General features: G+C 39.8%; 2 protein-coding genes across 2 annotated transcripts in view; one reads left to right on the forward strand and one right to left on the reverse strand.

Annotated features, from left to right (window-relative positions):
- Positions 1-7,273, reverse strand: part of KCTD19 (potassium channel tetramerization domain containing 19) — a 33,652-nt gene extending 26,379 nt beyond the window's left edge. The window contains exons 1-2 of the mRNA XM_070500181.1: positions 7,119-7,273; positions 1,122-1,418 (exon numbers count right to left, since the gene is read on the reverse strand). Coding sequence (XP_070356282.1) covers positions 1,122-1,418; positions 7,119-7,121 — 300 coding nt within the window. The 5' untranslated portion in view covers positions 7,122-7,273. The remainder of the gene's footprint in view (positions 1-1,121; positions 1,419-7,118) is intronic.
- The window catches only part of LRRC36 (leucine rich repeat containing 36), a 58,051-nt gene continuing 39,920 nt past the window's right edge, over positions 7,265-25,395 (forward strand). The window contains exon 1 of the mRNA XM_014827765.3: positions 7,265-7,349. Coding sequence (XP_014683251.3) covers positions 7,280-7,349 — 70 coding nt within the window. The 5' untranslated portion in view covers positions 7,265-7,279. The remainder of the gene's footprint in view (positions 7,350-25,395) is intronic.

Here is a 25,395-nt window from a genome sequence, read left to right on the forward strand (position 1 = left end):
GAATAAACTACTTAAGATAAGCCACAGAAATGACTTCTGTAGTTTGGAGAAAAATTAGGAAAGAAGGTAACATTCTTTGGTGATGCTTTAATGTTTTATAAGTAAAGGTATTTAAAGCTCTTACAATGAAAAAATAAGAAGTCTGGGAGAACAGAGATGTGAAGACAAAGGAAAGATTCTGCAATTTGGAGGACATTTTGGTTTTGCTGCAAGTGAACCTTATGTACCAACAGGCAGAGTGACAAGTAACTTTTTTTTTTTTTTTTTGGTGAGGGAGATTGGCCCTGAGCTAACATCTGTTGCCAATCTTCTTCTTTTTGCTTGAGGAAGACTCCCTGAGCTAACAACTGTGCCAATCTTCCCCTATTTTGTATGTGGGATGCTACCACAGCATGGCTTGATGAGCAGTGTGTAGGTCCGTGGCCAGGATCTGAATCCATGAACCCCAAGGCCACCAAAGCAAGAGTATGTGAACCTAACCACTACACCACCAGGCTGGCTCTGATAAGTAACATTCTTGATGAATCTTTTAGATTTTAAATCTCAGATACAGTGTATATAGAAAACCCTATAATTTCTAAAGTTTTCACTTTTTAAAATTCAACATGGGGCCGGCCCTGTGGTCAAGTGGTTAAGTTTGCGTGCTCCAGTTTGGTGGCCCAGGGTTTCTCTGGTTCGGATCCTGGGCGCAGACATGGCGATGCTGGTCGGGCCATGCTGGAGCAGCATCCCACATGCCACAAGTAGGAGGACCCACAGCTAAAAATACAGAACTATGTACCGGGGGGCTTTGGGGAGAAAAAGGAAAAATAAAATCTTTAAAAAAAATTCAACAAAAAACAAGGAGCTTAAAATAGGATTTCTAAGAGTTAAGAGCACCCTCTCAGTGGGTGGTAAGTCCCATCGTGAATCCCTGGTGGCTGCTGGTATAGATAAGGCAGAATCAGGATGAAATCCTTTATTCAGAACATGCATTTCCAGTGTACTATTACTTTAACTCACTCATCACACTTTCCCATTAAGAGGGTCACCTCAGCAACCAATATATAAAAGGATACAACATTTAATGATGTAAGGTCTATGTTACTGATCACCACTCCTGGAAGACAAGAGTATCTTACCTGCAGCAAAGGCATCAGCTGCAAACCCAGTGCTTGCTCATAGAGCAAGTTCAGTTCTGCACAACTGGAGAAGGAGAGTTTGGAGGTGTAGAGGTAATAGTGGACGTGCCTAAATGTGGAGCCATCTCTGTCGATGAATAGCCTCTGGCTTTCTGAAGAGGTCAAGGCTGAAGCCTCTTTCCACAGCAGGGAGTCTGGGAACTGAGCCAGTTTGCTTCTGGGAACTGAGAAATGCCAGCCCCCAACGTTAAAATGAAACAAATCCTCTGCTGATTCATGAGACATGCCAGGGTCCTCCTAAAAGGAGAGTGAAAAGAGAGCTATGCAAGAAAAAGAAATAAAAAGCATCCATACTGGAAAGGAAGAAGTAAACCTATCTTTATTTACAGATGACATGATCTTGCATATAGAAAATCCTAAGGAATTCACTAAGAAATTATTAGACATGAGTTCAACCAGGTAGAATGGTACAGATCAATATAAAAAAATCAATTTTATTTTATTTTTTAAATTTTTATTGAGGTAACATTGGTTTATAACATTATATAAATTTCAGATGTACATCATTATATTTCAGTTTCTATGTAGACTACATCGTGTTCACCACCCAAAGACTAATTACCATCCATCACCATATACATGTGCCCTATCACCTGTTCCACCCTCCCCCCTCTGCCCTCCCCCTCTGGTGACCACCAATCGAATCTCTGTATCTATGTGTTTGTTTGTCGTTGCTTTTATCTTCCATTTATGAGTGAAATCATATGGTATTTGACTTCTCTGTCTGACTTATTTTGCTTTTGGCATAATACCCTCAAAGTCCATCTACATTGTTGCAAATGGCAAGATTTCCTCTTTTTTGTGGCCGAGTAGTATTCCATTGTGTATATACACCATACCTTCTTTATCCATTCATCCATTAATGGGTGCTTAGCTTGTTTCCACATCTTGGCTATTGTGAATAATGCTGCAATGAACATAGGGATGCATGTATCTTGATGCATTCATGTTTTCACATTCTTTGGATAAATACCCAGCAGTGGAATACCTGAATCATATGGTAGTTCTATTTTTAATTTTTTTGAAGAATCTCCATACTGTTTTCCATAGTGGCTGTACTAGTTTGCACTCTCACCAGCAGTGTATGAGGGTTCCCTTCTCTCCACATCCTCTCCAACACTTGGTATTTCCTGTCTTGTTCATTATAGCCATTCTGACAGGTGTAAGGTGATATCTCATTGTAGTTTTGATTTGCATTTCCCTAATAATTAGTGATGTTAAACATCTTTTCATGTGCCTGTTGGCCATCTGTAAATCTTCTTTGGAGAGATGTCTGTTCAGATCTTTTGCCCATTTTTTAATTAGCTTGTTTGTTTAAAAAAATCAATTTTATTTTTATACACTAGCAATGAACAATCCAAAAATGAAATTAAGAAAACAATTCCCCTCACAATAGTATCAAAAAGAACAAAATATTCAGGGATAACTTTAAGAAAAGAAGTGTAATACTTGTACTCTGAAAACTTCAAAACATTGTTGAAGGAAATTTTAAAAGACCTAAATAAATGGAAAAACACTCCATGTTCATGGATCAGAAGACTTAATATTGTTAAGATAGCAATACTCCCCAAACTGATCTACAGATTGAACATAATCCCTATGAAAATTCCAGCTGCTTTTTCTTTTTTAAAAAATTGACAAGCTGATGTTAAAATCCATATGGACCCAGAATAGTCAAAACAATCTTGAAAAAGGAGAATAAAATTTGAGGATTCACACTTCTCACTTTCAAAACTTAGTACAAAGCTACAGTAATCAAGATGGTGTGCTACTGGCATAAGGATAGACATATAGATAAGTGGAAAGAATTGTGAGTCCAGAAATAAACTCTTACATGTATGGTTAATTGAATTTTGACACAAGAACCATGACAGTTCAATGGGTAAAGAATAGCCTTTTCAAAAATTGGTGCTGGGAAACTGGACATCCACATGCTAAAAAAACATGAAGTTGGACCCCTACCTCACACCATACATAAAAATTAACACCAAATGGATCATAGACCTAAAAATAAGAATTAAAAATATAAAACCCTTAGAAAAAAACTGAAAATCTTCATGACCTTAGATTAGGCAATGCCTTCTTAGATAAGATACACAAAGTACAAATGAAATAAACAAATAAAACTTTATCAAAATTAAAAACTTTCGTGCTTCAACGGACACCATCAAGACAGTAAAAAGACACCTCATATAATGGAACAAAATATTTGCAAATCATATATCTGATAAAGAACTCATGTTTAGATTACATAAAGAACTCTTACAACTCAATAATAAAAAGACAAACAACCAAATTTAAAAGTGAGTAAAGAATCTAAATAGACATTTTTCCAAAGAAGATACACAAATGGCCAATAGCACATGAAAAGATACTTAACATCATGAGCCATCAGGAAAATGCATATCAAAACTCACAATGAGATACGATTTCACATTCATTAGGATGGCCTGAATCAAATAGTAGATGATAACAAATGTTGACAAGGATTGGAGAACTTGGAACTCTCATACACTGCTGGTGGGAGTGTAAAATGGTGCAGCTGCTCCAGGAAACAGTTCAGTGGTTCCTCAAAATGTTAAACACAAAGTTACTACTATATGGCCCAGCAATTCTACTTCTAGGTATAAACTCAAGAGAAATGAGGGGCTGGCCCCGTGGCCGAGTGCTTATTTTCTTGTGCTCTGCTTCCGGGTTTCATCTGTTTGGATCCTGGGCGTGGACATGGCACTCCTCGTCAGGCCATGTTGAGGCAGCGTTCCACATGCCACAACTAGAAGAACCCACAACTAAAAATACACAACTATGTACTAGGAGGCTTTGAGGAGAAAAAGGAAAAATGAAATCTTAAACAAAAAAAAAAAAAAGAGAAATGAGGAGCTGGCCCCATGGACGAGTGGTTAAGTTTGCACACTCAGCTTTGGTGGCCTGGGGTTCACCGGTTTGGATCCTGGGTGCAGACCTATGCACCTATGATCAAGCCATGCTGTGGCGACACCCCACACAGAAAAACTAGAATGACTTATGACTAGGTACTGGGGCTTTGGGGAGGCCAAAAAAAAAGAAAGAAAAAAAAAGGAAGATTGGCAACAGATGTTAGCTCAGGGCCAATCTTCCTCACCAAAAAAAAGCATACCAAAAAAAGAGAGAAATGAAACCTATGTCCACACAAAAACTTGCAGACAAATGTTCACAGAAGCATTATTCATGATAGCCAAACAGTAGAAACAACCAAAATGTCCATCAACTGATGAATGAATAAACTAAATGTAGCATATTGTATATTCATACAATGGAATATTATTTGTCAATAAAAAGGAAAGAAGTACTGATGCATGCTACAACATAGATGAAACCTTGAAACATTATGCTAAGTGAAAGAAGCCAGACACAAAAGACCACATATTAAATGATTCCATCTATATGTAATGTGCAGAATAGGCAAATTTATAGAGATAGAGAGTATATTAGTGGTTGCCTAGGACTTAGAAAGTTGTAGGGGGAATGAGGAGTGACTAATAATAGGTATGGAATTTCTTTTTGGGATTGTGAAAATGTCCCAAAATTGATTGTGGTGATGGTTCCACAACTCTGTGAACATACGAAAAACTGTTGTATTGTACACTTTAAAATGGTAAATTGTATGGTATGTGAATGACATCTTAAAGCTGTTTAAAAAAGAGTTATGATGAGGTGGCCCCACTCCATTGAGCACATGCAGGGCTCTCTTGGGATCATAGCTGCAGGGACGTTACACTATCGAGGCCATGGCAGGACAGCTGAATGTTGTGGGTTCCTTTTTATATATATGTAGTCATGCGCCACATAAGGACGTTTCAGTCAACAATGGACCACATATATGACAGTGGTCCCATAAGATTTGTACCATATAGCCTAGGTGAGTTGTAGGCTATACCATCTAGGTTTGTGTAAGTATACCCTACAATGTTCGCACAATGATGAAATATCCTAACAAGGCATTTCTCAGAATGTATCCCCATCGTTAAGCAGCACATGACTATACAAAGACAGCAACGATCATTAACCTTCCTCAGCCCGTTGTTAAAAGTTCAAGGTTATCTATTCATAACTGAATTGTCAATTTTCCTTCAACATGACCTAGCTTTTCAACACTATAGAAAGGTAGAAAGCCATCAAACGTACAAACCAACTGTATCAGATTTTAAAATAAACACTCAAGGAGCACTACTCTTGTAAAATTTAGAGAGTGGTAAACAGTATACAATTTTACCTAAAGAAGAACCATAAAATAATATTGAATTCTAGGTAAAAATTATGCATGCTGAAGTGATTGGGGTGCAATGTACCAATACTTGTAACTTATTTTGAAATGCATCAAAAAACAAGATGGATTAAAAGAATGATGGATAGATGGACATGTTATGAAACAAATACAGCAAAATGTTCATTGTAGAATCTAGGTAGTAGGTACATAGCGCTCACTGTACAATTCTTTCAATCTTTCTGAATGTCTCAAAATTTGCATTAAAACGTTGGTGGAGGGAAAGAGTGTTAAAGTAAGAGGTGATTGCTCAAGAGAGGAAAAGCCCACTTCAACAAAAACCTGCAACTTCTATTTTGACAGCTGAGGAAGGAAAATAAATGCAGACAACAAAGAAGGGAGTGGGGTTCTTTTCTCTTATAATAAGCCTGCTCTAAATATTCAGATATAAGGAAGAGCAATCATATATGCCATGCTTGAGGCTAGAAGAAAGGGGACATGAAGAGAAAGATTACAAATTGTAAAATGGTGTCACGACTCACAGAGGCAGAGTTGGAAAAGCCAATCTAATGAGCTCCTCTAGGCTTTTGAGTCCTGGCCCTTCACGTGGCTAAGGCTGAACATGATGAGCTGAGAGTAACTAAGGGCCCAACCTAGACCAGAAAGCATAAGTGTGCAAGGACTCTTGATTTTGCTTTCTGTTCTCCTTACAGGTGACTCGCTAGTTGAGAGCTCAGTGAAAGTACTCCAAGTGTGCAGATTTTGGATGCCAAAGAAAACCTGCTCCTTAAAGGTGAGCCACTCTCCTGGTCTTGGTTCTTCTTTTCTTATTAAGGGGAGGGTATGACAAGAGGGTCTTGGCTCAAAGGTTTGTCTCCCTCCTACACGTACATGTCCCACCCATAGGTGGGCTCTCAAGACTGCTGCCTGCTGGAGGGAGGGTAGGGGTTAAGGATGTGGTTGTTCTTTCCAGAGTTTTCTTCCCAAAGCCTGCTCAGGAGCTAGTTGGCGTAGAACCATCCCAGCCTGAGGAGAGCCCTCAGTCACAGGCAAGCTTGGGGGCCTGTAGTGCTTGAAGGACAAAACGCGTGCCAGGCTCACTGCAGGAAATGGGCTAACCCTAGTACAGTCATCCCCACTCCATCCCAAAGAGCATCTTTTCCACACTGATTCCTCTTCCCCGAAAGGAGCTCCGTCCAAACCAATTTCTACAGCTAGAACCACCTCATGCGCTAAAGACAGGACCTCAATGCCTCAGAGCCAAGTTCCCAACGTTTCAGATCTGGGGCTCCCCCTCCCGCCTCAGAGAGCGGCCCCCACCCCCAATCCTTCAGATCCGGATCGCCGCCCCGTTCACCCGGGGCCCACCGCCTTGCCTCACAGTCCACGTTCCCAAGCGCTGACCTATGAAGACTTACCCCCGTCAAAAGACAGACCCCCACCCCTCAGACCTGGAGTCCCTCAAAGCCTCAGAGCGGGAACACTTCATCCCTCAAAACATCCCTCAACGGCGCATTCTCCCAACTCCTCAGAGCTAGCAAGCCCCCAAACCCCCCAAAGCTGGGGCCATATTCCCCCCTCCCCCCCATGTCCCAGAGCCAAGTCCCTAACCCTATAGCCCTAATCCTCGGCCGCACCGCTCCCTCATTCGCCACTTCAGTGCTTTTGGCGCCCCGTCGAAGCGGGCTCCGTACCATGGTCGGGACTCCTGCGGCGGGCAGGCAGGCGCGTGCCCGCGGCAATAACGGCTGCCGGGAGCGCGGGGGCGCGCGGGGCGGGGCCGGGGGCGGGGCTGGCGCGCGCCGGGCGGTCTCGCGGGCTGCGACAGGTGAGCGGCGCCGCGCGGCGGGCGGGGATGGCGGAGCAGTGGGATCTGGACGAGGAGGGCGTCCGCCGCCTGGGGGCGCTGACCCTGGAGCAGCCCGGTAGGGCCAGACCGGGAGTGCCTGGGCGGAGAGCCGGGGTGCTGAGGTCGATGGGAGAAAACTGAGGTGGAGGCAGGGAAACCTGAGGGTAGACACGGGGAAACGGCGCCTAGGGAGCGGTCCCTGAGGACGAGGAGGAGGAGTAATTTGAGAGGCTGAGGGGTAATTGAGGCAGATGGGTTACACTGAGGTAAAGGTGAAGGAACCGAAGGAGGCGGGGAGTCTCGGGCGGAGGGCGAGGAATCGAGGGAGAGGAGAGGGGTCAGAAGAGGAGGAGAAACAAGATTAATGGGACACTGCGGCCGGGAGCACAGAACTGGATAGTGTGAACTCGTGGAGGGAAACTGAGCCCCAAAACGGGCATGGGTGCGAGAAAGGAAGCGCTGAGAAGGGCATTTGAGGTCGGGGTGCTATTGAGGAGGCACAAAGGGCATTAATTTTTGGCAGTCTCTGAAACTTCCGACCCAGGAGGGCTTTTCGTGGTTGGGATATAATGGAAAAGGATGTTCCAGTTCCAGTCTCTCCCTCAAGAACTTGGCCATTTCTTTGATCCATCTGGATGCGTAGCTTGCTTTTAAGAGAGACTCAGAAAAGGATCTGATGTTAAAGGAATAGCAGCTGAGATCTCAAGGCACTTAGGTCAGTGCCTCAGCCCTGACTTGGTCCCAGAGGTGAAACTGGCTGAGTGACTTTGCCCTGCCTTTGACCTGGGGTCTGACTCACACAGCTTGCTTTCTGAGTTTCTAAGGAGTAGAAATGTTAGAAAAGTTATTAGCATTCCCAATTCAACTTTTATCCTCCCTAAAGTCACTATATCATTAATGCCAGGCCCCCTGTTAAATGCTTTCCCTGCATTATTTAATCCCCATAACAAGCCTATGAGGCAGATGCTGTTATTGTTGCCATTTTACAGATAAGTAAAATTAGATGTAGACTTCTGCACAGCCCTAAAGCTCACAGCCCAAAATGATGCATCCAGGGTCTATTAACCGACGACTCTGATTCCAGAGCCTGTGATCTAACCATAACATACAGTTGCCTTTCTTGCTTCCTCTAGTACTTTTTGTTTGTTGGATATGAAATAACTTGGTATTATTTAAGAATTATTTATTTATCAAAATTAGTGCATGCCTAGTCACAAACATTACATAAGTGAATAAAGAGGATGCTAATCTTTCCTTCCTCTCAAAATCCCCCCGTCCCCAAGGTAACCAAAGATAATGGTTTGGTGTGTGTATGAATAGATTGATGTAGATATTTCAGGTTTTGGTTTTTTATCCAAACTACTTCAAACTCTGTAAGTTAGTGTAGGGGAGGAAGACATTTCCTCCACCCACTCTAGGCCCTTCTGGCTGGACTATGAAATAAATTCAGGAGAAAATTAAACAAAGCTTTATAACATCCATATGTGGGGGAAACTTAGGCAAACTGAGCAACTTGCCGAGATGGCAGAGGCTACCATCTGAAATACCCTCCTCAGCTAAAGGCAGAAGAGGATGTTGGGGGTGGGGGAGTCAGTTATGGGAGATGACCAGAAGAGGACAGTAAACAAGAGTAATGTTATCATGCAGATTTAAGTCCTTGCCCTCCACATTGATAACAGTTTTTAGAGATAAGGTCATCCACCCTTCTTCCTGGTACAGAGAGGGAGACACCTTTACAGATGGAGATTTCCTTTACAAATGTAAATTTCTCTTTACAAAGCGTAACTTCTACTTTTCAGAGTTTCTCTCATGTCTGCAGTTTTTAAAAGTAACCAGCCCAAAATAATCCTCATGCCAAAGAGGCATATCTTGGGGTGGCCAATTCCAATCCCCCACAGTCCCACCTTTGAAACTTTTAAGTTTCACAGTCCTTTGAAACTTTGAGAAGTTTTATAGTCCAGAAGCTGAGTGGTAGATTGTTTCATCTCACTGAACACATTTCTTAGTCCTGATAATACATCAGTCCAGTTAAATTCATTTTAGAATGTGGTGATGCAGGTAGGCTCCCAAAGTTAGGCCTATATTGTAGAAGCAAGCAATCAGGTACTTAATAAGTATTTCTATGGAAATAAAAAGAAAAAACAAGGTTAATGGTTGGAGCAAATTATAAATCAGTTCTTGAGCCCAGGGAGCAGCAAGTCAAGATCTCTAGATGTCAGAGTTGAAGCATCTTTTGCAGTTTGAAATGTCTCTGATGATATCATCAGACATTCAAGTATCTTTGAGTGGCTTACAGTTTACACAGCAACAGACATTAATCTCTCTTAAGTTTATATCAAGTTGTTCAGCTTCAGTATGCAAGGCTTCAGGAAAAAGGTCAGGTTAAGTTCTCAATGGTTCCGAATGAAAATGATGGAGAAAACTGAAGACATTAGGGGCCACCCTGGTGGCTCAGTGGTTAAGTTCACATGTTCTGCTTTGGCAGCCTGGGGTTCATCGGTTCAGATCCCGAGTGTGGACATGGCATGACTTGGCAAGCCATGCTGTGGCAGGCATCCCACGTATAAAGTAGAAGAAGATGGGCATGGATGTTAGCTCAGGGCCAGTCTTCCTTAGCAAAAAGAGGAGGATTGGTGGCAGATGTTAGCTCAGGGCTAACCTTCCTCAAAAAAAACCCAGAAAAACTGAAAACATTAGTTTGGAGATTTGTAGCCAGATACTTCAGGAGACTAGAAGAATTCAGGATCCAGTCCAATTCACAGGTAGAAAACAAAAACCTCAAAGACAATTAACAGAACAGGGTCTAATATCCACAAATGTGTATTATAGTTTTTTGCTGAAACATAATTTTTCTCTCTAAAATCACCCTCATTTTTACCAAAGATAGCCAAATTGAGACTAATTGATTTGCAAAATAAGTTTAGTTTCAATAAACTTGGCCCAATTATTTACATAAGTACAGCAAGAATAGCCATTGATCATATAGGCTCTTTTTTTTTTTAAAGATTTTATTTTTTTCCTTTTTCTCCCAAAGCTCCCCAGTACGTAGTTGTGTATATTTTTAGTTGTGGGTCCTTCTAGTTGTGGCATGTGGGATGCCACCTCAGCATGGCTTGTTGAGTGGTGTCATGTCTGTGCCCAGGATTCAAACTGGCAAAACCCTGTGCCACCGAAGCAAAGTGCACGAATTAACCACTCAGCCATGGGGCCGGCCCACATATAGGCTCTTTTAAATCTGCTTTGCTGGAACTTTCTTTTTTTTTTTTTCTGAGGAAGACTGGCCCTGAGCTAACATCCATGCCCATCTTCCTCTACTTTATATGTGGTACACCTATCACAGCATGGCCTGCCAAGTGGTGCCATGTCTGCACCCAGGATCCGAACCGGCGAACCCCAGGCCGCCGAAGCAGAATGTGCGCACTTTAACTGCTGCACCACCAGGCTGGCCCCGGGAACTTTCATAACGAATCTCAGATTGAACTTTAAAGTCCTCTCAAGGCCAGGAAGTCCAAGCCAAGGATTTGCCAACAGGCTTCACCTGCAATACCTTAGATCTGGGTGAATTCCTCTCTTCTTTTGAGTTTCCCCAAGATATTGAGGTTCCTCACACCTGCCAGATAAGTGACCTTCCTTACTTATCCATAAGGTTGCTAGGAAACAAGGTACCAGGCCAATGTTTCCAAGTGGTTTTATTCTATAAAGTCCAATGCTTGTTTCTCAAAAGCTGTCTGGTCATATCTGAGTCTGTGCCTGTTTCTTTCAAATATGACAGTCCAGCCAAAGCTTGGTAAGATAACCAATGTTTCCAATTATATCCTGTTGTAAGGAGAGCAGATTCTTATTGAACTTATGAAAATAACTATATTGCCATGAAAATAACAATACTTACTAAGAGTTTCCAAAGTTTGGAGGGATAAGGTAGGGAGAAAAAGATAAATGTTGCAATTTTGTTTACAAAAATATAATTTACCAAATTGCTATAAGTCATAGTTAGATTGAGAAAAAGTTTTCCTTAAATCTGAAAAAAAAAACCAAAATGTTTTTTTAAATCAGCAATATTTTAAACAAAAAATCAAAATTATAACCATCCTCATCTGTTTGTTCAGTCCTGTGTAATCGATTTTTTTATTAATTTTCTGTTAGCAGTTTTATAGGGTCATCAGTTTCTCTGTTAGAATTCTGTAATTTTTTAACCAGTTCAGTTTTATGATCTGAAAGTTTATCAGAAACCTGTATTCTAGAGTGTCAGAGTCCTTTCCATGAATTTCTCTGAAGACAAAACATATTTTCCAAAGCAAAAAGCATCAGAGTAAAACACCAACTATCCACAAGTGACAAAAGACTCAAAAGGGCAATTGACAAAGAAACTTGGCTACTTTTGTGACATCAAGATAATAACTAGAATTATGGCTGACAACCAGGACAGATCAGAATTTTAGGAATGTCATATAATTTTAAAACATTTATATCAATAGCATTCACATTCACGCGCATAATACCACTTAAGAAAGTTTATCATCACTTATTTGACAATGCTTCCTATGTAATTTAATAGACCAAATAATAATTAGTTTAGTATTTTCCTCCTTATAGGAAGAGAGAACAAATTGCCTTGAGAAGTCTCAAGGGCCCCTGAAAATCCTCAGAGAAATTTTCTTCCTTCTACCAGGTCAAAAGAAAGTCTTCATTAAGGATTTGAATATTCTTTTGAGGGAAAAGCTTGTCAAAAATATCAAAAGGTTTTAAAACACTTGTTCAAATAGGAAACAATGCTCACTGTGAAACAATACTCAGTTATATATTCAAAATGACAACAGAAACAGTCCAAAAACCTTAACATAGAAACATCAGTCCTTCTGAACAAGGGGAATTATTTTAACAAAACAGATTTTCTGTCTTTTAGGTAGACCTACTCAAAGAAACACCTTTTATAACCTCTTTATCAAGAGCAGACCAAAAGGTTAAGAAAATTATCCTTTTCAGAGAGAAAACAAAATTTAAATTTTTGTGCCAGCTCATTTTTTTTTTTTACATTAAAACTCATTTACTTAATTGAATTTACTTTAATCTTAGCCAACGTGACCAGGCAGAATTTCTCCTTCACAACCTTCTACAATTTTCTTTTTACATTCAGAATTTGTCCCATTCCCTTCTAATTTAGCACAAATTTATCTTTTTTTGAGGAAGACCAGCCCTGAGCTAACATCTGTGCCCATCTTCCTCCACATTATATGTGGGATTCCTTCCACAGCTTGGCTCGACAAGCAATGCATAGGTCCAAAGCCAGGATCTGAACCAGCGAACCCCAGGCCACTGAAGCAGAATGTGTGAACTTAGCTGCTGTGCCACCAGTCCAGCCCCTAACTTTCTTAACCTAACAAATAAAAATACTTCCATTTTTTATACCTTCTTTACCGAACACATACATTTTACTTTCCTTGAATACAAAAATGTTTGCCTCATTAATTTCCAGTAGCTTTAGTTACATGTATTAGAATTTTTAACCCTTACAGACCCTAGTGAAAGCTAAAAAGTTAAGCAATTACAAGCCATCTTTTATATTAGCATTCTGAGCACTTTTCATAATTTCTAGAAACACACCACTTCACAGTAATAAAACACAAGGCATGTTTGCTAATAGACCCAAACACTTTTAGCCTCCCTGCAATAAGAAGCCAAAAGTAGATAAACTTAGATATGTTCTTCAATAATGTTTCAGTGTTTCATCCTATCTAAAAATGACCCAGATACTCAACAGATTTTTATCATTTGGCTTAATTTAGCAAAACTAAAGTTTTAGGTTATCAAAAAGAATTTGGAAGCTGGTTCCCACCCCCCGCCAAGGATACAGACCATAAAACATAATTATTGTACCCACAAACTCTTACCCATTTTCATTTTCTAAATCCTTTGTTTCCAACAATTATGTTCAGATTACCCAGGAAAACTTCAAGACACATTAGACAAAATTAGCTATCATTTAAAGCTATTATTTTGCTGATGAATTTCTAACAGAAAACATGAGCTTATTGGACTAGTAAACCCAGGCTGCCTATCTGTATCATATTCAAATACTGACAACTCTCAAGACATGCCTATTTTCAATCAAACCAACAATCTTAAACTTTCATTTACCAAAGATTAATCCATATCATGTTAATTTGAAAGACATTGAGTTAATTTCTATTACAATTAGAATTTATTTAAGTGCTTACTTTAAGCCAATTAAACAGAGCTCTTAATTTTGGCCATACTATCTAGAGGTAAAATATCACATATATATAACATACATATAGACACACATAAACACACAGGTGGACACAGAGACATTAAATTTTTGTTATGAATCAGGTGCAATACAAAACTCACTAGCTTCTGAGAAACAATTGCATTTCAAGAATGGCTCTCAGGTCCTAGAGAAGATGGGAGCAGAAAATTTACATCATAAAGACAGAGAAACAAGCTAAGTTTTCTTTAAGATGAAGTTTCTGGGGCATACTTGCCCTATCAGTTTCTAATGTCTCAATCTTTTGTCTCAATATCTAGAAGCATTTTGGGAGGGACAGGGGAGACTTTGAGATTGGCAAAAGGCAGTTGAACTTTGAGCTGCCTTCTAGAGCCATGCCTCCAGCCTTGCAGAGATTTGAAAGACAAAGACAGAGGCTTCCAGTTCCCCAAAGAACTGGATTAGAGCCTGAATGACAAAAAAAGAGGCTGCCTCACCCCTCCAGCTACTCCCTTCCAATTGCTTCTTTATATTAGGGAAATTTTTAACTTAAGAGGTGATTCAAAGATCTGTACATTCTAAAACTTGCAGGACAATGTATAACACCTTTAAAAGTCTTACAACCAGGCAGGGGAAACACTCCCCAGTGAGATAATGTCTATCCGCACAATACAATCTATAATACAATCAAGCAAAAAGAGATACAATCACTTTACATAAAGCCCCTAAATATATCAATTTTCTGCAAACTTCATCTGAATTCCATCAGCTCTTATACCTCTAATCATAGCTTTCATTAGGACTTTATCAATAGATCTTGGTCTTATAATATTGGATAGGGGAAGTATTCCCACTGAGACATTTTAAAACATACTCAGGCAAAGTTGATATCTGCTCTAACATTCCAACCTTTATAATCTTATCAAGACTTACACTTTTATTTTTTGTCAATTCAATTGTAGCCTGAGTTAGAGTCTTGAGGCTTGTCATTATTTTTTTGTGTTTCCTTTTTAATTTGGCCTTTTCATGGGTACCAATAACAATTATGATGAGAGCTCTCACAAACTTTTTCCCCCAATTTAGAAGTTTTCCCAACTTAGATGATCCATTGTCTGGCCACATTGATGAGTAGGATCTTAACAGCAACTCATACCAGTAAGCTTAACCATGGATGGAAGAGGTGTTCCCAAAAGAGATCCATAAAGTTCACTCTCAAAAATAGTCTAAGAAAGCAGAGGACTTCATTGTACAGTAAGCAATGAAGGTTGAGAAAACAAAGGCCCCTTATGAAAGCAAAAGCACTTGGGACCCCTTATGGTAAACTCCCCTGAGAGATGACGCAGCTGGACAAAGAGAATGTGTCCCAGAACCCCAGTCTACCTGAGTGGCCACCAAGATGCATGCCAGTACATGCATCCTCTGGATGGTGGAGACCAGAATGGTCACAAAGCCAAGCTCTCAAGACATAGAACGAGTCAAAAGGCCCAGACAACAGGCTTATAGAGATGCCTGTGTCTTATAAAAGGAGACAGAGACAAGGAAAAGTACTATCTCTGGGAGGAAAAGAATCTACAACCAATAAGTACTCAACCAAATCCTAGACTTGCTGAATCCAAGAAGCTAGCCTCACCCAAATTTTCTCTTGCTAATCTAAATTTAGAAAAGCAAAAAAACTCACCACTCTCGCTTCCATTGGACCCTGCTGGCAGAGATCTAGAAGACTAATGTGGTAAGAACCCGTACCTCCTGCTGGCTCTTCTCAGGGATCCAGGATCTCTCAGCTGCAGTAGTCCAGGAGCAAGAAGTGTCCAGCCAGTGAAATTTTATCCCATCCTAGTCGCCAAACTGCGGGGGAGGAAGACATTTCCTCCATCCACTCTAGGTCCTTCTGGCTGGACTATAAATTAAATTCATGAGAGAGAATAACAGGAGAAAATTAAACAAAGCTTTATAACATGTGTACATGGGAGAGACTCAGGCAAACTGAGCAACTCTCCAAAATGACAGAGGCTGTCATCTTAAATACCCTCCTCAGCTAAAGGCAAAGGAGGATGTTGGGGGTGGGGGGAGTCAGTTATGGGACATGACCAGAAAAGCACAGTAAACAAGAGTTAAGGTTATTATATAGATTTAAGTCTTTGCCTTCTGCATTGATAAGAGTTTTTAGAGATAAGATCATCACCACTTCTTCCTAGTACAGAGAAGGAGATGCACCTTTTCAGATGGAGATTTCCTTTACAAATGTAAATGTCTCTTAACAAAGGGTAACTTCTACTTTTCAGAGTTTCTCTCATGTCTACAGTTTTTAAAAGTAACCAGCCCAAAATAATCCTCATGCCAAAGAGACATATCTTGGGGTGGCTAATTCCAATGCTCCACATTAACATTAAAGAAAAGCTTTATTGGCTTACACAGTTTGTACCTTTCTTGCCTTTTTAAAAAAGATATTGATTCAATTTTATTTTTAGGGGCACATACCCCCTCCATTCTCCAGCTAGAACAATATATGGCAGATTTTTTTTTGCTTGTTTTTGTTTATTTGCTTGTTTTTATTACAGGCATTTGAATAACAAAATTAAGTGGGCTCATTCTGACAACTCAAGCAATACAAAATGTCTAAAGTAAAAAAATATTCTTCCCTCTCCCTCCTTCCATACCTTTTCCATTGCTTATACAAACACATACATGTAGGTATCTTTAAAAAACAGAAAGGGCCAGCCAGTGGCACAGTGGTTAAGTGTGCACGTTCTGCTTTGGTGGCTTGGGGTTTGCCAGTTTGGATCCTCGTTGCAGACATGGCACTGCTTGGCAAAAGCCATGCTGGGGTAGGCATCCCACCTATAAAGTAGAGGAAGATGGGCGTGAATGTTAGCTCAAGGCCAGTCTTCCTCAGCAAAAAGAGGAGGATTGGCAGCAGTTAGCTCAGGGCTAATCTTCCTCAAAAAAAGAAAAAAAAAAAAAGAGCATATATATTATTCAGCAATTTGCTTTTACTGCTTACCGATAAAATACGGATATTTTTCAGTTAAATGCTAGTATATGCATTATAAAATTTTTCTGTTAAAAATCACAGTGGTCATCTTTGGCGAGAGAAGATTTTACTTTTATTCTGTACTTTTCTGTAAGGATTTTCTGGCTATTGTATTAAGTGTTACTTTTTTTTTTTTTTTTAAAGATTTTATTTTTTCCTTTTTCTCCCCAAAGCCCCCCGGTACATAGTTGTGTATTCTTCGTTGTGGGTTCTTCTAGTTGTGGCATGTGGGACGCTGCCTCAGCGTGGTCTGATGAGCAGTGCCATGTCCGCGCCCAGGATTCGAACCAACGAAACACTGGGCCGCCTGCAGCAGAGCGCGCGAACTTAACCACTCGGCCACGGGGCCAGCCCCAGTGTTACTTTCTTTTTAATGTCCAAAAAGATAATCTTGGTGGTGCAGTTATAGACCTTTTTTGTTTGTTTTCTTTGTTATATTTCTCTGTACTAAAAAAATTCCAATAAATGTTTATATTATCCTTTGTCATACAGAAAATTTTCACCTTAAGGTAGTCAAGTTTATTTTTCCTTGTGATTTGTGCTTTTTGTGTCTTATTTATGAAGTTTTTCTCTACACTGATATAATAGGCTCCTGTATTTTTTTCTGAAAATTCTGCAGCTTTGCATTTCACATTGTCTATTTTTTATATATGATGTGTGATATGGTATAACTGTATTTTTTTGATACTAATAGCCAGTTTTTTTGGAACCTATTTCTAGTAGGATCTGTGCTGTGTACCAAGTTCCTTTATAAACGTGGGTCTGTTTCTAAACTCTCTGTTCCATTGTCTGTCTATTCCTGCACCAGTATCACACTTTTGTAATTACCATGGCTTAACAGTAAGTCTGATAACTGATAAAGTCAGTGTCCTTTCTCCCTTTACCTCATCTTCTTCCTTCAAAATGGTCTGGGCTATTCTTGGCCCTTATTCTCTCCTAAGAATTTTAGATTCAGCTTGTCAATTTCCATGAAAGCATTTTAAGCAGGGATGTGACCTAATCAAATACTCATTTTTAAAATATGACTCTTACCCATTAGAAGTCTGTTACCGTAGTCCAGGTAAGAGATAATGAATGGCTTGTACAAGGAGGATGACAGCGGAGATAAAAAGAAGTGGATGGAATCAAGAGGTATTTTGTGGGCGGGCAGGACGGGACTTACAACAGAGTCTTAAGCCTTCTGTTCTCCATCCACATTCTCTAGTTATGTGAGTTCATCCAGTCCCATGGCTTTAAATAGCACCTATATGCTAGTGTCTCCACAATTTACATCTCTAACTCTGACCTGGCCTTGGGGTTTTTCAATGTTTAGAGATTGAATAAAGGAGGAGGAATGTGGTGTCAAGAATTTAAGAAAGGATAGTGTATCGAGGCAGTAATGGTCAGCTGTGCCAAATGGTATTGATAGGCTGATCAAATTAAATGCAAAGCAGTGTCTGTTGGATTTGGCAACATGGAACTCATTGGTAACTTTGACTAGGGGAGTTTGGGGAGAGTGGGAAGGGAAGAAGCCATATTGGAGTAGGATGAAAAGAGAATGATAAGTGAGAGAGGAGAGATAGTGAAAGTAAGAAATTTGCTGAGAAATTTGGCTATAAAGGAGAATACAGAAGTGGAATGTTAGTTGAAAGATAGGATGTAAAATCAAGAACAAGTTTCTTTAAAGACATGATATAATAGAACATATTTGTAGGCTGATAATAATTATTTGGTAGAGAGGGAAAATATGTAACTGTATACTTTTTTTTGGCTTTTAAAAATAATTCAGGGGCTGGCCCAGTGGCACAGCAGTTAAGTGCACATGTTCCACTTATCAGCGGCCCAGGGTTCGCCGGTTCGGATTCCGGGTCCGGACATGGCACTGCTTGGCAAAAGCCATGCTGTGGTAGGCGTCCCACTTATAAAGTAGAGGAAGATGGGCACGGATGTTAGCTCAGGGACAGTCTTCGTCAGCAAAAAGAGGGGCATTGGCAGTAGTTAGCTCAGGGCTAATCGTCCTCAAAAAAAAAAAAAAATCATAATTCAATGAATTTACTTATTGTATGGGTAATATAATAATTGTACAGTGAGAAGTCTTGACCTCCCCTCCCTGGCCCAGTTATCCTCCTAAAGGCAATCATTATTACCAATATCTTGGATAACTTTCCAGAAATAGTCTCTGCATATATAAACATATATTACTTATTTTATAATTTTTATTATGGTAATTCATAAATAAGCAAAAGAGTAGATTGTACTACCCAATCCCCTGCATTCTTTATTTTGAAGCAAACCCCAGGTATATGGTTTAACCTATAAATGTTTTAGTGTGTATCTTCAAAAGATAAGAACTCTTTAAAAAAATTATATATAAACTCTAAAAATATTTGACGGTAATTTCTATTATCATCAGATATCCAACCAGTTTTCTCATTTTCCCAACTGTCTTATAAAACTTTTCTTTTTTCTTTTTGGAATCAAAGTGTTGTCCCTTGATGCCAGGGTGGTTCCTTCCTGTCCTGGGTCCATCATGTCCTTTGGAACTGGGCTTTATTTTAATTTGCAAAGTAATCCACGTTGGGGGAATATAACCAAATACCACTGACAATCATAGAGGTGCACACTGACAGGGGGAGGTTTTTTTTTTTTTAAGGAAGATCAGCCCTGAGCTAATATCTGCCAATCCTCCTCTTTTTGCTGAGGAAGACTAGCCCTGAGCTAACATCCATGCCCATCTTCCTCTACCTTATACGTGGTATGCCTACCCCAGCATGGCTTTTTGCCAAGCAGTGCCATGTCCGCACTAGGGATCTGAACGGTAAACCCCGGGCCCCTGAGAAGCAGAACGTGCGAACTTAATTGCTGTGCCACCAGGCGGCCCAGGGGAAATATTTTTATAAGGTTATATATATTTGCTATTAAGTCAAATTGTTGTACACACATTGTACATGTGCTTTTGTGTGACCTTTTGTGATCACATTGTTTATAACACTTATAGAACAGATATTGTAACGATAATAAGAAACCAATCGATAATATTTGAAGTGGCCATATCTGAACAATAAGGAGGTGGTCAGGAAATGAGTCTTAGGCATAGTCCTGGTCTGGAAAAAGATTTTGTTTGGAGTTGTAAGATCAATCAATCATCTCAAGTCATTGAGCAATCATATCTCTAGCCTGAATGCTGATTTTACAACACTGAGTAAAGAAAACAGTGATGAGTTTAAATATTATGATCAATACAAGGATTCCAAGGAGTAACAGATTTAGAAACTGTAATCTGAACTGCAGAAATGTGTCAATACCCATAAGAAGCCAACTAAATAAATCATTCAAACTAGGTGTAGGATTGCTAGTGAAGTTTACTTGCTTTTTCATGTGACTTAGCAAAGAAGACATGCTGGAAGATTCAAGGTGGATAAAAACACAACATTTAGGAGCTAGCCTGGTGGCGTACTGGTTAATTTCGTGTGCTTCACTTCAGTGGCCAGGGTTTGCAGGTTTGGATCCCAGTCACGGACCTATGCACCGCTCATCAAGCCATGCTGTGGGGGCATCCCATATACAAAATAAAGGAAGATGGGTGCAGATATTAGCTCAGGGCTAATCTTCCTCAGCAAAAAGAGGAAGGCTGGCAACAGATGTTAGCTCAGGGTCAGTCTTCCTCAAACACACACAAAAAAATCAGAAAGTTTTTTTTTAAAAGCAGATTTTTAAAGTAATTTTAGGTTTACAGAAAAATTGAGGGGCCAGCTTGGTGGTGCAGTGGTTAAGTTTGCATGTTCTGCTTCGGCGGCCCAGGGTTTGCCAGTTTGGATCCCGGGTGTGGACCTATGCACTGGTTGTCAAGCCATGCTGTGGTAGGCATCTCACAAATAAAGTAGAGGAAGATGGGCATGGATGTTAGCTCAGGGCCAGTCTTCCTCAGCAAAAAGAGGAACATTGGCAGCAGATGTTAGCTCAGGGATAATCTTCCTCAAAAAAAAAAAAAATGGAAAAATTGAGCAGAAAGTACCGAGAGTTCCCATAATACTCTTCCCCCCTCAAACCTCCCTAGTTTCCCCTATTATTAATATCTTGCATTAGTGTGGTGTATTTGTTATGATTGATGAACCAATATTAATATATTATTATTAACTAAAGTCTATAGTTTACATGAGTTCACTCTTTGTATTGTACAGTTCTGCATGTTTTGACAAATATATAGTGTCATGTGTCCACCATTATAGTATCAAGCAGAATAGTTTCACTGCCCTAAAAATCCCCTGTGCGCCACCTGTTCATCCCTCCCTCCCCACTGAACCTCTGGTCTTTTTACTGTTGCCTTTTTCAGAATGTCATATAGTTGGAGTCATACAGTGTGTTACCTTTTCAGACTGGCTTCTTTCACTTAGCAACATGAATTTAAGGTTCCTCCATGTCTTTCCAAGGCTTGATCAATAGCTCTTTTTGTTTTGTTTTGTTTTGAGGAAGATTAGCCCTGAGCTAACTGGCTGCCAATCCTACTACCACTGGGCTGGCCCCACCTCATTTCTTTCTTTCTTTTTTCTTTTTTGAGAAAGATTAGCCCTGAGCTAACTGCTGCCAATCCTCCTCTTTTTGCTGAGGAAGACTGGCCTTGAGCTGACATCCGTGCCCATCTTCCTCTGCTTTATATGTGGGACCCCTACCACAGCATGGCGTTCCAAGTCTGCACCTGGGATCCAAACTGGCAAACCCCGGGCCACCGAAGCAGAACATGCAAACTTAACCACTGCACCAGTGGGCCGGCCCCTCATTTCTTTTTATTGTTGAATAATATTCCACTGTGTGGATATACCATAGTTTATCAATTTACCTTTTTTTTTTTTTTTTGAGGAAGATTAGCCCTGAGCTAACATCTGCCACCAATCCTCCACTTTTTGCTGAGGAAGACTGGCCCTGAGCTAACATCCATGCCCATCTTCCTCTAGTTTATATGTGGGACACCTGCCACAGCAGGGCTCAACAAGCGGTACATAGGTCCACATCCAGGATCCAAACAAATGAACCCCTGGCTGCCAAAATGGAACATGCGAACTTAACCGCTGCGCCACTGGGCCGGCCCCTCAATTTACTTATTGAAGTACATCTTAGGTGCTTCTAAGTTTTGGCAATTATGAAGAAAGCTGCTATAAACATTCACATGCAGGTTTCTGTGTGGACATAAACTTTCACTTGAGTAAATACCAAGGAGTATGATTGCTAGATCATATGGTAAGCTGTATTTAGCTTTGTAAGAAACTGCCGAATTATTTCGCTTTGTAGAAACTACTAGGGGCCCGGCCCCATGGCCGAGTGGCTAAGTTTGCACACTCCGCTTCAGTGGCCCAGGATTTCACTGGTTCGGATCCTGGGCACTGACGTTGCACCACTCATCAAGCCATGCTGGAGCGGCGTGCCACATAACAGAGCCAGAAGGACCTACAACTAGGATATACAGCTATGTACTGGGGGGCTTTGGGGAGAAGAAGAAAAAAAGAAGATTGGGAACAGATGTTGGCTCAGGTGCCAATCTTAAAAAAAAGAAAAGAAACTGCCAAAGGCTATACCTTTGCATTCTACCAGCAATGAATGAGAGTTCCTGTTGCCCCAACTATGATCTGAATATTTGTGCCCTGCCCACCCCCCATTCATATGTTGAAATCCTAATGCCTAAAATGAAGGTTTTAAAAGGTGGGGACTTTGGGAGGTGAGTAGGTCATGAGGGTGGAGCTCTCATAAAAGAGATTAATGATTTTATAAAAGAGGCCAGAGAGAAAGCTCTTTTGCCCACTTCCACCATGTGAGGACGTGTTCAGAAGTAGGCAATCTGCAACCTAGAAGAAGGCTTTCTCCAGAACCTGACAATGCTGGCACCCTGATCTTGGACTTCCAGCCTCCAGAACTGTGAGAAATAAATGTTTATTGTTTATAAGCCACCCAGTCTGTGGTATTTTGTTATCTCTGCCTCAACAGACTAAGACACCCCATGTCCTCACCAATATTTGCCATTGCCAGTGTTTTGAATTTTGGTCCTTCTGATAAATGTGTAGTGGTATCTCATTGTTGCTTTAATTTGCAATTTCCTAATGGCTTATGATGTTGAGCATATTTTCATATGCTTGTTTGCCATCTGTATATCTTCTTCAGTGAGGTCTCTGTTCAAATCTTGTGCCTACTTTTTAATTGGCTTGTTTGTTTTCTTATTGTTGGATTTTAAGAGTTTTTTGTATATTTTGGATACCAGTCCTTTTTCAGATATGTGTTTTGTATGTATTTCTCTCACTCTGTGTCTTTTTCTTTTTTCTTTTGCATGTGGATGTCCAGTTCTAGCACCGTTTGTTGAAAGACTCTCCTTTTTCCGCTGAACTGCCTTTGTTCTTTTGTCAAAGATGAGTTGACTATATTTGTTTAGGTCAGTTGCTGGGCTTGCTATTCTATCCATTGATCTATTTGTCTTTTTTTTTCTCTTCCAACACCACACTGACTTGATTATTATAGCTCTACAATGAGATTTGAAGTCAGGTAGTATCAGTCCTTTGATTTTGTCTTCCTTCTTCAATGTTGTGTTGACTATTCTGGGTCTTTTGCCTTTTCATATAAACTTTAGAATCACTTTGTTGATATCTACAAAATAACTTGCTGGGACTTCATTCCTTTTTATGAGTAATATTTCATTGTATGGATATATACCACATTTTGTTTATTCATCTCCCATTGATGGACATTTGGCTTGTTTCCACCTTTTGGATATTGTGAATAATGCTGCTGTGAACCTTTGTGTATAAGTGTTTATTTGAACACTTGTTTTCAGTTCTTTTGGGTCTATATCTAGGAGTGGAATTGCTGTGTCATATGGTAATGCCATATTTAACTTACTGAGGAACTACCAAACTGTTTTCCATAGTGGCTGCACCATTTTACATTCTCTCCAGTAATATACGAGGATTCCAGTTTCTCTACATCCTCACCAATGCTAACAATTTTCCTTTTTTTTTTAATTTTAGCTCTCCTAGTGGGTGTGAAGTGGTCTCTCCTTGTGGTTTTTTAAAAAATTATTTATTTATTTATTTATTTTTATTTATTTTTTTTTTTTGAGGAAGATTAGCCCTGAGCTAACATCTACTGCCAATCCTCCTCTTTTTGCTGAGGAAGACTGGCCCTGAGCTAACATCCATGCCCATCTTCCTCTACTTTATATGTCGGACGCCTACCACAGCATGGCTTGCCAAGCGGTGCCATGTTCGCATCCGGGATCCAAACTGGCGAACCCCGGGCTGTGGAATCGGAATGTGCGCACTTAACTGCTGCACCAGGCCGGCCCCTCACTGTGGTTTTGATTTGCATTTCTCTTAACAACTAATGATGCTGAGCATATTTTCATGAGCTTGTTGGCCATTTGTATGTTATCTTTCGAGAAATATCTGTTCAATTCCTTTTCCCAATTTATTAGCTGGGTTGTTTGTTTTTTTGTTGTTGGGTTGTAGGAATTCTTTATATATTCTGAATTTAATCCCTTATTGTATATATGATTTGAGTTTTGACAAAAACATTTATCCATGTAACCAACATCCCAATAAAGGTATGGAGCATTTTCATTCTCTCAGAAAGTTTCCTTCTGGCTTTTCCAGTCATTTCTCCATCCCTAGAGTCAACTGCTGTTCTGATTTCTACCATCACAGATTTGTTTTGCCTTTTCTTCTTAAGATTGGCCCTGAGCTAACATCTGTTGCCAATCTTTTTTTTCTTTTTCTCTTCTTCTCCCCAAAGCCCCCCAGTACATAGTATCTATATGTATTATGAAATGAAAACTGGGCATATGGTAGTTTCTTAAAGTTTAGTGGCATGTGGAATCTGAAACCATGTCAATAAACTGTATTGTTACATTAAAATCCATTGGTATATCTTGCATTTAAATGGATCTTTTACTTATGTATGATTTTGTAACATTATGCATCAGTCATTTGAAAAATATTGACTCACTGAGTTATGTAGATCTTCCAAATATTGACAAATTTCATTATGTAACATTAAAAAATCATGTTTGTTAATATCATCACCAATCCCACTAGAAAGATCTTCAAGTGCTGGGAAGCTGTCAAGTTCACAGTGGCAGATATAAGTTTTCCAGAATTCTAATTTCTGCCTGGAAGCTCAAATGTTATAATTGACAACAGTTAGTATCACTTGTTTTCCTGAAATGACGTCTCACTTTGTTTATTTTTGAGAAAATGCCTGCCACATATTCAAGTCTAAATAACCATAGTATGTCAGGTTTCTTTTCAAGTAAAAGTGGTATTCCATAAAAAAGTGGCTAGTTCAGCTGACATCTCAAAAATCACACAAGTGTTTTCCCTCAAGGCATCCATCATACTTCAGTACTTCACACATACTTCCCATTTAGTCACACGGTATAAAAAAGACATGTACACAAGGATCAAGATTTAATAAAATTACCGTTTACTGCTTTTTCAAGGACATTCTCCTTTTTTGGCCATATACATTTTTTTATTTTTTAATTATTTTATTGAGGTCATTGGTTTATAACATTGTATAAATTTCAGGTGTACATTATTGTATTTCAGCCTCTGTATAGACTGCCTCGTATTCACCATCAATAGTCTAGTTTTCATCTGTCACCACACACATGTGCCCCTTTACCCCTTTCACCCTCCCCTGACCCCCTTCCCCTCTGGTAACCACCAATCTGTTCTCCTTATCTATGTGTTTGCTTGTATGTTTATCTTCCACATATGAGTGAAAGATCCACAAATGGATTCCTTGTGATATAGATTACATATCCTGGCAAATTCAGGATTGCTGAATTTTGTTCATGTGTGTGTTTTGAGAACTTTTGGAGACTTTTACTACATCCTTTAGGGTAAT

The sequence above is a fragment of the Equus asinus genome, chromosome 28 (assembly GCF_041296235.1).
Source record: "Equus asinus isolate D_3611 breed Donkey chromosome 28, EquAss-T2T_v2, whole genome shotgun sequence".
NCBI lineage: Eukaryota > Metazoa > Chordata > Mammalia > Perissodactyla > Equidae > Equus > Equus asinus.